The sequence below is a fragment of the Symphodus melops genome (genome assembly GCF_947650265.1).
Source record: "Symphodus melops genome assembly, chromosome: 5".
Taxonomy (NCBI): Eukaryota; Metazoa; Chordata; class Actinopteri; order Labriformes; family Labridae; genus Symphodus; species Symphodus melops.
The window spans coordinates 10,272,550-10,284,770 of NC_136695.1; the positions used below are offsets into that span (position 1 = coordinate 10,272,550).

The window sequence follows — 12,221 nt, forward strand, 5'->3', positions numbered from 1 at the left end:
CTCTTGGACTGAAGGTAGATAAAGCTACAGCTTGCCGTTTGTAAACGGCTGCTATGATGATGGAGGAGTTGGACTTCATTGACCTGGAGATAAATATAGGAGTGCAGAATGTGAAGCTAGTGTGATTTTATGCAAACACATGTGAAGAAAAGCGCCTTACTTCTGGCAGAGCTGGTTGAAGAGAATTTTGGGACTGAGCGGGCTTTTCCCTGGCTCTTTCATGCTCTGTAGGAAAAGAAACATGGCCGCAGTCAGCGGCTCAGGACTGGACAGCGTAACCGACAATGGACTCTGTAAAATAAAAACAGCACATTTAAAAATGGGTTTCTATGTGTAGAACAATACAAAACATTATCCTGCTTTAACTTTGAAAAAACACCTTATTTTCATAACAGGTTCAAAAAATACGATTTGAACTATTTAATGGGTAAAGTAAGAAGTACAATGAGACAGAGAAATGATTTAAGTTTTAATTACTTTTCTTCATGTTGCATTTTGCTTCTTGAATCTAAACAGAAAGTGACCTCAATAATTTAAGAATAAGATTTTCAGATGATTGCTCATAACTTTGTAATTAGCAGTATTTTCTTAGTTTTCTAAACGTTACTGATCTTATGCATCCAGCAGATTCAACAAGGAATGATGGATCAATCTTATGCAGCATTAAGATGATAATATCTCTTCTGTATTTGTTCAGTCTTCAGTACAGTTTGAAGAGGTCTCCGACTTTAGAGCAGAAAAAAAGATCGACAGCAGGCTGTACCAGATTAGTCTCCACAGGGGGGCTGATCCTCAGTTTGTAGCCCTTCTCCTTCACTTCCTGGATGAGGTCGATGAGCATGTGTGTCTGAGACAGGTTCTGTTGGGATAACAGAGTTAGATCAAGTATATTAAACTCATTTAATGAGTTACATATTCCACTTTGTTCAGATATGACAAAAGAACAACAAATGAAAAAGTTAATTACTAATTCAAAAATCTTCCATAAATCAAACTGCTAATATGTAATGGTTTTACTGTTCATCAAATGTAAAGACACAAAACTGTTTTGTGGACAAATGAGGTTCGAATCCCTCCAAAATACAAGACCGCATCCACACTTAACATTTCATGACGGCCTTTTAATTGATCGCAGAGTTCGCCACAAGTTATCACCGTTTTACTGGGCTTAAGGGAACTTGTGATTTCATTATTCTGTCAGAGGATTTCAAATGTATCCATGAACTGTGAGTTTCAGACACTGAGAGGATCCTTGGTGACGAGATAGGCTGAGCCGTCATTGTCCTTTCATTTTAGAGAAACATCTTTTCCTTCCATTTCAAAAGGATATTTGTTTTGTCACACCCTGGCAATGAAGACAGTTGCTATGGAAAGCGCACAATGGGGCCGGTATTGTGAACACAGACACAACTCATCCTCAGACAATTACATGTTTTGGACGGAGAGATTGCAATTTTCAAGGAGACGATACAAACAAACAGACAGAATGAGGGAAAGGCATGTATACGCTGCTAACTCACATTTCAATCAACATGGAAGGCCTACGGGGTGATTAAGAAAATGGCGGAAAAAAAACGCTTCATTGTGTCGGTTTGCAGTCACCATGACCGACCAGAGAAAGAGTGAGGAGGCTGCATTGCGGCGATGTGTGGAGAACATGCTCTGCACCAACTGAGTGACACTAACGTATGGACAAGTGAGTTTGTCCAAGCCAGCACGGCTTTCACAGCTGTAATGAATACACTTCAGAGTGACCTCTGCGCCTAGTCTGTTTACACTTGCGATCATTGGAAGGATGAAGTCCTGTTTACTATAATAATAATATCAGACTTTCATTGTGCTTTTCTAGTTACTCAAAGACACTTGAATAGAGAAGCAGCACTTAATGAAGTCTGAACATCCTACCATTATACCTTCTCAAAAGGTCATAAAGGACGTTTAATGCAGCATAGACAAACAGGGATCCTTTTTGATGACTTTCCTCGTCTCTAATCATGACCATCACAAGCAAAAAGTATTCATTTGCAACATTGCAACATTATAAATATAAAATGTAGCAATCTATCTGTTTTTTCTTATGTCGCCATTTTTTTATTGAACCAAGAAAAAAAATATTCATTGAGATCAAAAATCTCTTTTTCAAGAAGGTCCAGGGCAAAAACAAGCAGCAACTTGTTATACCGACCTGCATCACAGCATTGAAGAAGCAGGTGTTGCCCAGGTTGTTAATGCCTTTCACAGGGACCTGGGTGCTGTTGATGACTGGACTTTTGCCTTTAGCTGAGGCAGTGTTGTCTGATGGTTCTTCTTGCAGCTTGATGATCTTGGGTGATGCTCCTAGAACACAGATGGAAACAGGACACTTAAACACCGTGGTAGTACAAACTAAGAGACTGTTCATGAAGACTAAATGATTTATTGGTTTATTATACATACAATGTGCAACGCATGTTAAATGTGCTCAAACCAATATACACAACTTCATTACGCGAGTCAAAGTATACACACTCCTGGTCAAATCGTACTTCAATAAAAGTGAAAGTTGCTCAGTCAAAGTTATTACTTGAGTTCAATCTCTTTAAAAAATATGCAGGTATTCAAACTGATCAAAAAAAAGAATTATAACACGATTTTGATATTTTCACAATGAATGACTATAGTCAAGTAGACCAGCTCATGGTGTATATTCTGCTACTCAGGTTTTTTTAATAGGGCTGGGTAGCTTTGGGTGTCTCGAATTGATTTTGTTTTCTTGGAGTCACCATTCGATTCAGAATCAGTTTTTTTACTCAAAACGTTTTCGGATCCATGGATTCAAAGTCTATGGATGAATGAGCTCAGGATCTACTCCAGTCATCTGTGAGACTGGCCAAATTTCTTGTTGCTTTTTTAAATCTTAGAAGAGAAAAATCTCACATTTCTCCCCACCTCTAGTATCATTTAATCTTGTTCACTCACTTGCTAAAGATAATAGGAACAATATTTACAACCAAAAATCCCCGATAACCAGCCAACCAACTAACATTTAAATGTCAAACATGGGCTTTAGATGAGAGACTAAGGGTTTTTCAGGAGGAGAATCTTCCTCCTCTCTGCTGTAGCCATCATTAGTGAGTCATGCGTGTCGGTGTATCTTGTGGAAACAGCTCTAAGTGCTCAGAGCTTGAATCAGGCAGGGTGACATGGATGCTACTCGTCAGTCTTGCTCTCAGCTGCTCCACAGTGTTTCTCAGGGGATTATAAAAGGTTAAGCCCATATTTTCATACCCTTTGTCAGAATAATGTATTATTTTATTATCAAATGGAAGATCTCCATCTTTAGTTATGTAATCACAGGTTTTAAGGCCTCTTCAAAGCAGAAGTGTTCCAATACAGTAGAAATACCAACAAACAACCAACAACATTATCATGTTCATCATTTGAGAACAAAGTTTTCTTTCATAATGTTGAATTCAGTTGAAATACCAATGGCCTTTCTAAATATTGATATTGCTCATACTAATTTTAAAAAAATATAGTGAACTTCTTGTTTATAAAATGTCCAGACAACTTAACTAAGGCTGGGAAATGCCACGTGTTCTTCTGATCAGTTTGTAGTTCTACCACATTGAGTTCAGATACCTTTTAGTTGGCACCCATTGACAACAGAAATGAAAAATAAAGTGAAAGGTTTCAACATATTCTCATTTGTGTCTTAGTCTGGGGATAGCTACAGTCCACAATGTTTGGATTTGATAAAGCTTCCATTTAAAATCCCAGAGTTGGCACTGATGATTGAGATTTCCTTTCTTCTTCTTCTTTTTTTTTTTTTTTTTAACAATCTCTGATACTCAAAATAATCATCTTTGGGATTGCAGATGGAACGTGGCTTTAAGCTGGAAAATATCAGTGTCCCTTTATTAAGGATACGGGCCCAGTACAAAATAAAAAAGGTTTAGCCTTAAAGCGAGACTGGGGATGGGAGCAGGGTGTTGTGATGGCAGCTGGAAGGAAAGCTGGGTCATTTGGGAAAGCAGATGACAGCTGTGGAAGTTTCCGCTGGTTAGTGAGGGAGCATGGGGGGCGTGGGTTGGAGACTTTGCTCTCCAGAGCCAGCTGTTACTCATGATCACCAATGAAGACTAACCTTATACACAAACTCAGGCACAGATGGTAGAAATCTAACAGTGACATACAGATAGTCAGCTGGGGGAAGACTACTGTAGTTAGCAAAGCCGAGGAAACTGATGGCGTGCCAGCGACTAAAACAGTCAAAGACCATGAAAATCTGTTGCCAATACAATGTTACTGATAGGGTTAGGATGACAGATTTTTTAACTTTGATATGATTCTCATACAAAATAAGCAAAGAAATAACATGGAAGTCTTAGACACCCAATCTTCTTGTTTTTAATTAAAAAAAAATCTAACATGTCTGAATTGTACGAATGCATTGGCAACCTTTTGGTATCGAAAAACTGCCGATATTTTGCTTGATGCAACTCTGGGTTACGTAATGACTGAGATCTGTAGTTTTGTTAAAGCTTCAGTCCTTTTCAGTACCATCAGTCATTAACATAACTGTGATAATCCTCATTTTAGAACATGTATCATTAAGTATTGACAATTTGACAACCTTTGTAACAAACTTGGCGTTAGCATCCGTTCACTTAAGTTTAAAACCTCTGATGTTGAAACTGAAGATTTGAAAGTCCTCATTTTTTGAAGACGTATTTGAATACAAATCATTTGCATCGTGTCCCACGTTTGAATTTATTCTGGAAAAAGGTTCTCTCAGATGTGTACGCACATCAGCAGACGTGTAGGTACAAATAACTTAAGTACATTTTTTTACACTAAAAAAAGTGTACTACAGACAATCTGCTGACAGTTTCCGGTTCCAATGTTCTCACTGTCCCTCCTGTATAAACCTACTTGTTCAGAGTCCACTTTACTTTGTTAAACAACTAGCACCTTGATATTATTAGGAAAACATAGAAATCTCGATAATAATAGAACCAGCTTACAATCAGGAGCGCTGTGATAAAAAACAAGCCTCACCTGTACAATCTCTTCTTCAACTCTGAATAATCCAGATGGTCTTGTGATTTCAGAGCAGAAGGCTGAAACTGTTTTTATGTGTAACATTAATGTTCATTGGACTTCACATTTATTTTCTTACAAGCACTCCATCGCACCTTTTGTACATTTTGTGTTTTTTAGTATTATTTAATATTTGGTAATTGCTTCTTATATTTCATTTTATTTAAGTTCTTGCTATTTTGGCATTATTTCTCATGTTCACTGTTTTTGCACCAATACACCAAGACACATTCCTTGTATGTGTAAAAGTACGATTCTGAAAGATGCAAATCAGGTGCTAACCGAGGTTATCAAGTTTCGCCAAGAAACATTTGTGGTCATCTTCCTTTCAAGCACTTAACATCTAGCTGTGGCACCATTTCTTTCACCATTTGAACCTTTTCATGACTTCCGTCTCCCAGAATGAGGCAGAACATCTCTGTTTTTGGTTTTTGCTGCATTGCCTCTTTTTGCTTTCAGAGAATAAGCAGATATCTTTGGTTTCAGTTTTTGCTTTCTGAACCCAGGGGACATATAATCTTTACTTGAGCTCACACCATCTCTCTCCACTGTGCAGTGAAATAAAGCTCACTTGAACCACAGTGTCTGATTTAAAGGATGTTTTTTCATCAACAGATGTCTTTAAAAAGGACTGATAAAAAAGGGTAACAACAGTTTCAATTAGGTCACTGATGTCTTCATAGATACTGACGTGATCAGTGCCCTACCTTTTTTGTAATCAAGTGATTGAAGAACATATGGGAAAAATTATAAACAAACATACATTTGTAAAAGAAAACAAGAGCTATTCCATCATTAGGCTTATATATATGAAATTGATAAAAATGTGAAGGACGTCTTTTAAAGTTGTAGTGAGCAGACAAGTTCTCTCCTATCTGCACACATTTAAAAAAAAACAAAAAAACTCTACCTGAAGCAACCAAGCAATGCCATAGGTTAAATATGTTTCACTAATATAAGCAGATTTTAAACGCACAGTTTGTAAAATCCGTCTCTACATCAAAACAATTAGCCACGCCCCTCCCCCTCCGGTAAAAACAAACTGTGTTGACTGTAGTCAATACGAATGGGTCAAACCGAGCTGAGAAAGACAACACGTTTACAGACGATGTAAACTAATTTAAACGACCTCTATATCACAGCAGCACATACAACAACAGTACGGCAGCTTTCAGTAGCATGTCCCAACAGCTTATGCAGTGGTCACGCAACATCCGGTGTTTCCTTGGCAACATGAAACATCTCGTGTTTGTCATGGCGACTCATCATGACGGCTTAAAACTATAAAATGACGGATTTCTTTGATAACTGTTGGTAATATTTGAGGCAATGTGCTTGACAATAAAATACATTAAACATGGGTTTAGTCCATTTTTAATTTATCTATATAATTCAATGCAACCATTAGCAACCAAAATCTACATCTATACCTTTAAAAGTTCCAAGAGAGTAAATACATCTCAAGTTTGTTACGTTCCATGATAACCTTTTTTTAATGCATGGCTTGGAAACATTGACATTATTCTATGTCTCTTAAATATATCAGACTGAAGTTATAGTGATTGGACCTAAGAACCTTAGAGAGACTTTCTCTGCCGATATGACGGCCCTTAGTAGTATTAGCTTAGCCTCTAGTACCACTGTTAGGAACCTAGGAGTTCTGTTTGATCAGGATATGTCCTTTGATTCCCACATTAAACAAATTTCAAAGACAGCTTATTTTCACCTTCGTAATATCTCTAAGATCAGGCAGATCCTGTCACAAAATGATGCTGAAAAATGAGTTCATGCATTTGTTACCTGCAGGTTGGATTACTGTAATTCTATTTTAGCAGGGTGCTATGGTAAATCTCTAAAGACCCTTCAACTCGTCCAAAACGCTGCAGCTCGTGTTCCGACTAGAACGAGGAAAAGGGACCACATTACTCCTGTATTGGTTTCTCTTCACTGGCTCCCTATAAAATCTAGAATAGAATTTAAAATCCTTCTGCTCACCTACAAAGCTCTAAAAGGTCAGGCACCATCCTATCTTAAAGAGTTAATTGTACCGTACTATCCGACAAGAACATTACGTTCCCAGAATGCAGGCCTGCTCGTGGTACCTACAGTCTCTAAAAGTACTATGAGAGGTAGAGCCTTTAGTTATCAGGCACCGCTCCTTTGGAATCGTCTACCAGTCGGGGTCCAGGAGGCAGACACACTAGGTACTTTTAAGAATAGACTTAAAACTTTTCTTTTTGATAAATCTTATAGTTAGGGCTGGCTTAGGACCAGCTCATAGTTATGCTGCTATAGGTCTAGACTACCGGGGGAACTGGCACCAGGATCTCTTATCTCTCTCTCCCTCTTTCTCTCCCTGCTTTCATATCTTATTACTGCTTGTCACTATCTTTATATTCTAACCTCTCCTTTTTCTGGGAGCTCCTGAGCTCTCTTAGGTTCCTTGGGACTGTTGGTGAGGATGGCCTGCCCAAACAACCCCCCCACCCCCCCCGAGGATGGCCTGCCCAGACCCCCCCCCCAACCTATCCTATTCTTCTTTCTGCATCTTGTCCCATCTCCCCCATCCCATTTTCAAGCCCAGCACAGTTTAGCAGATGGCTGTTCCGTCATGAGCCCGGGTCTGCTGAAGATTTCTGCCTGTTAAAAGGAAGTTTTTTCTTGCCACACTATGACGGATTCAGCTGGGCTCTTGTAATATAGCCATAAGTAAGGTCTTTTACCTGCTTTTTGTAAACATAACAATGAGCATGGTCTTGTTACCTGCTCTTTTGTTAATGTTAACAGACAAACAGTAAGGTCCTTTACCTGCTTTTGTAAAGTGTCTCGAGATAACGCCTGTTATGAATTGACGCTATACAAATAAAGATTGATTGATTGATTGAAATATTTCTAACATCTGTATTTATATATTTTAGTTTTCCTTTCCAAACTAAACATTTGGAGCAGCATTAAACACGCCAGCATCATCAGCTTCTCAACTGCAGCTGCCACATGAGTCCATGAAACTAGATAAAGTAAGAACATCTACACTAGTGTAATTAAAATAGTTAATAAAGCTGGAACCTCCCCACAACTCTTTTTATTTAATTCACTGTTATATTTCATAGTTTTTATAACACCCCTCTTAACAATAGGGAATTCTTCTACCTTTACTATAGGCTGAGAAAAAGATATACCAGGGTAAATGTTGAAGTTCTTATAGGGACTAACAGCAGCACCCTTAAAGCCTACAGGCAGAAAAGAAATCAAATGACGCTGGTAAGCACAAAAAGTTAGGTTCATTTGCACTTCACCCAGATAAGCCAGTCAAGAGAGTAAAATGGCAGCAAGGTCACTGGTCTGAACCTGCCTGAATCCAAAGTAAGAAAATTCAATTGAACTGTTAACCATGAGAACTATCATTTCAACCTTTACTCTCACCGTTTTCCTAAATGGCCTTGCTATAGCACACATTGAATTCTTAGAAACCACTCCTTGTGCACAACACATTTGTTGGAAAGGTATTCAACCGACAGCAGTAGAAAGCCCATTGCTGGCCGCTGCCCATCGAGTTTCCTCCTCAAGGTCATGGACATAAGCAGAAGTGCCCTGGACACAGTCGCTGGAATGCCAACCGTGGGCTTTCTACTCGTGGCCAGGCAATTTGCATTTCATACTCAATCAAATTTCAGTCAATAGAATGTGGGTGAAAGGACATCTTTTCTGTTCAATAGAATTGATAAGAAAAAAAAAAACACAATTATTTGAGCACACACGTATACAGGACGTTGCCTCTTTTTGGTCTGCTGCTTTTTTTTTTTTAGATTTTTCTATGCTTGGTGAACTTTGCTCTCTTGATTTAACATAGCTCAAACAGAAACTGTTCGGTACCGAGGAGGAATTAAGAGAACTTTTGGGGGCTTTTACTTTTAGACAAAGAAGACGTTTCGCTTGTTAAGATGTCATCATTTTGTGCGGCTCCGCTCAGCGGTGCTAACTACATCTGGTCCTCTATGTCTGCAACATCTGGAGGCCTTTTTTCCATCTTCAATATGCAGCCATAAGGTAGCTCCCATATGTCAATGCACTGAAAAGTGTGGACATGGGGAGGGACTGCAGTCCTGGGCAAGAAAATGAACTGTGTATTTTTGGATTTGGTGTGAGATTAATTAATGTATGTGTAAAGATATGTGATTAATGAAGTGTAAAGACCTGAGAAAAAAAGGACAGATATTAAGAGAGAACAAGTATCTAAATGATTGTGTGCACTTGTTGTGGTGTTTGTGAGAGAAGGCATCCTGCCACAACAGTACAAGAGCTGCAACTAGCACTTCAGCTAAGAGATAGCAGAGGAATGAGGAACTAACTGGGCGGAATGGGGATGCCCATGGACACACTCTGCATCTGGGACCGTCACCCAAGGTAAACAATGTTCAGGGAGCCATCTGGTTGAGACTGGGGAGAGTGGAGTAGAAAAGGGCGAGGGGAGCGCAGTGGGTGGAGGGAAGGGTTGCAATGAGCACAAGCATATGGAAAAGCAGATTTTTCCTCTCCCTCCAGCAGTTAGTAAAGGCAAATGTCAGCATGCGCTGCAGCCACGCTTGACTGTGCTGCACTCGGCACCACCACCTGGCCCTCCTTGCTCAGCCACCGAGTTTGGGCAGCAGTGACACTGGAGCCTTTCCCCAGGGCAGAGGAAATCATCGCGGTGCTCAGGATCATCCACATGCACGCGTGTATGCTAACACCTCCTGCACTCCCTGCTCTTTTTCACACAACAGACACACAAAGAAGCATTGGATGTATCTGCTTTTTTCAGAGAACAGTAAGACTCCTTGCTAATGAAAAATAACACATGACTAACTCAAGTCTTTCCAAAAGGTAAAATGTTCTATAATAATGAAGCACGGCCAAGGCCAGGATTCTAGCTTCAAAAACATGCTTTTTGTTTTAACAATATTTTCCGCAATCATACATTGAGTACACAAGAACCTGAAACGTTTTCTCATGTAGCCATTATGTTGATTTCCTAAAGCCAGAGACAGAAAACCTGTTAAACAAACTTTCCCTGAAAAAAAAGTCTGCTTGATCAGATTTCTGTCCTCAACTAGGCTGGGAGGCCGTCAAATGGTATGGCCAGTGGGCTTCATGCCTCCATGTTCACTGACAGAGCAGCAGAGTGGAGGGCCAAGGCCAGCTCCCTTCATGCAGAGCAGGCAGTCAAGAGGAAGGCCAAGCAACACCAAATGTCTTATTAATCCGCTAATTTGTTGTGACTGCAGGGCATGAAAAGCCTGTTTCTTTGCCATCTGAGGCCAAGAGTACCCCGTTCCATGTTACTTACAGACACAAACATGCGCACACACATACACACACACACACACACACACACACATTTGTTACCCACTATCTGGCCTACTTTCATGTGCGATGGTGGGAATAAAGACAGAATCACCCTTGATTGCCTCCATGAGAGCACCACCAGGGGACAAGCACCAAACTGACTACTGACTCACATGAACAAGACGGACAGTTACCTCAGAACTACGCTATTTAAAATCAATGTCCCGGCAAAGAAGTGAGCAGTAAGCACACAGCACAACATCTTGTACCTGGGCCCTTGGCAAAGGTTCTTAGAAACGGACTCTGATCTGATCAGAAAAAAAAAAAAAGATAATATCTTTAAGCATACAATAACATTCACATCTTTGCTCTCTAATTAAAGCATGCTGGGTTTCCCAAATCATTCATTCAGTCATTGATCTAAGGAGACTTCCCTTACCTATACATACTTTTTTTGAGACTTTACAGGGATTTGTGTATGTGGGTGTGGAGTTGTGTATTTGTTACATCTATGTTTACACGAGACAGATTGATAAAATGTATAAAATGTAGGGAAATACAAAGTTGTCATTAGACCAAGATTTTAAGGTTTTAACTATAAATGTGTCAAGAAGGAGAGAAATGTGACGATGAACGGGCGGGGGCCGGATTGGTTCAAATGACAACTCAAGTGGGCCTGGCAAATTTTGCAGACATCACTATAACTTGACACATTGAATATATAGGCTGCTGTATAATCTTTTTAATTCATCATTATGCTCTCCTTGCATGATATGATAAAAAAAAATATATTTCAAATTGGATTTTTTTTTTGGCATTCATAAGCCCTACAATCTTCCATGTTTCTGTGCCATCGTAATCCAACTCTGTCACAGGCATTTAGTGCGCCATGAATCTGTGCCCATAGTTCAGTTTATCATTTTCGAGCTGCTCCGTGATTTAACCGGCAGACCTCTATATGATCGGAGAGCCTGTACGAAATATCGTTCTCAAATAAGAAGGAAATGTTATAATGACATTTCACCGTCTGATGATAAGAGCACGACAGCCGGACTTGATTTAGAAGTGACGTCACGCTGAAACTTTTTAGTGCTCAACATTTTCACCTCTGGGTGAACTAAAAAAATGTAAATACAATAAGTTAATATTTATTTTAAATAACGGCGTCTACAATCAGAGGAAAAATAAGTCAGGGAGATGACAGAGCTCAACGCTGGTGTCTGGAATCCGACACCGAGTCAAGATGTGTGGAGGCGGTCTGGGCCGTTACGCATGACAGAGAGTGCTTTGTGCGTATCAGCGTGGTACACTTTACCGGTGCTACATAGTTCATTTACAACTCAGTGGAAATATCTATTAAAAAGATTTATTTTAAGAAAAAAATAAAAATCTCTCAATTATTTTTTAAAAATCTCTCCATTCTTCCAAAAACGTTTTGCGGGCCGGATGAAAGCTGCTCTCGGGCCAGAATGTTTGACAAGCCGCCTTTAAATGTTTTAGAGGCAACAACCTTTTAAATCCATACAAGAAAATAATTATTATAATAAATATGTGTTATTATTTTAGTGGCATGCCCCAATCAAGCATGCACTTATGTTTGCTTCAGAATGTTTAAGTCAGAAATCCATCAGTGACATGTTACTTTTCTATGTGTGACCAAACAATCCGATTTTAGAATTTTCCCTTATTCTTTAATAAAATTCAAATGAAAGAAATTGAGGATAATGTTAAATAGTGCTTGATGGCAATCGCTGCCAGAAAAACACAACTGAGAGACTGTAGTGAGAAACAAACCGTGATGCCAATTCACAATG

General features: G+C 39.3%; 1 protein-coding gene across 1 annotated transcript in view; it reads right to left on the minus strand.

The window, feature by feature from the left end:
• usp45 (ubiquitin specific peptidase 45) overlaps positions 1-12,221 on the minus strand; it is a 39,040-nt gene that overhangs the window by 18,534 nt on the left and 8,285 nt on the right. The window contains exons 6-8 of the mRNA XM_079344005.1: positions 2,186-2,337; positions 764-859; positions 161-291 (exon numbers count right to left, since the gene is read on the minus strand). Of these exons, the coding sequence (XP_079200131.1) occupies positions 161-291; positions 764-859; positions 2,186-2,337 (379 nt within the window). The remainder of the gene's footprint in view (positions 1-160; positions 292-763; positions 860-2,185; positions 2,338-12,221) is intronic.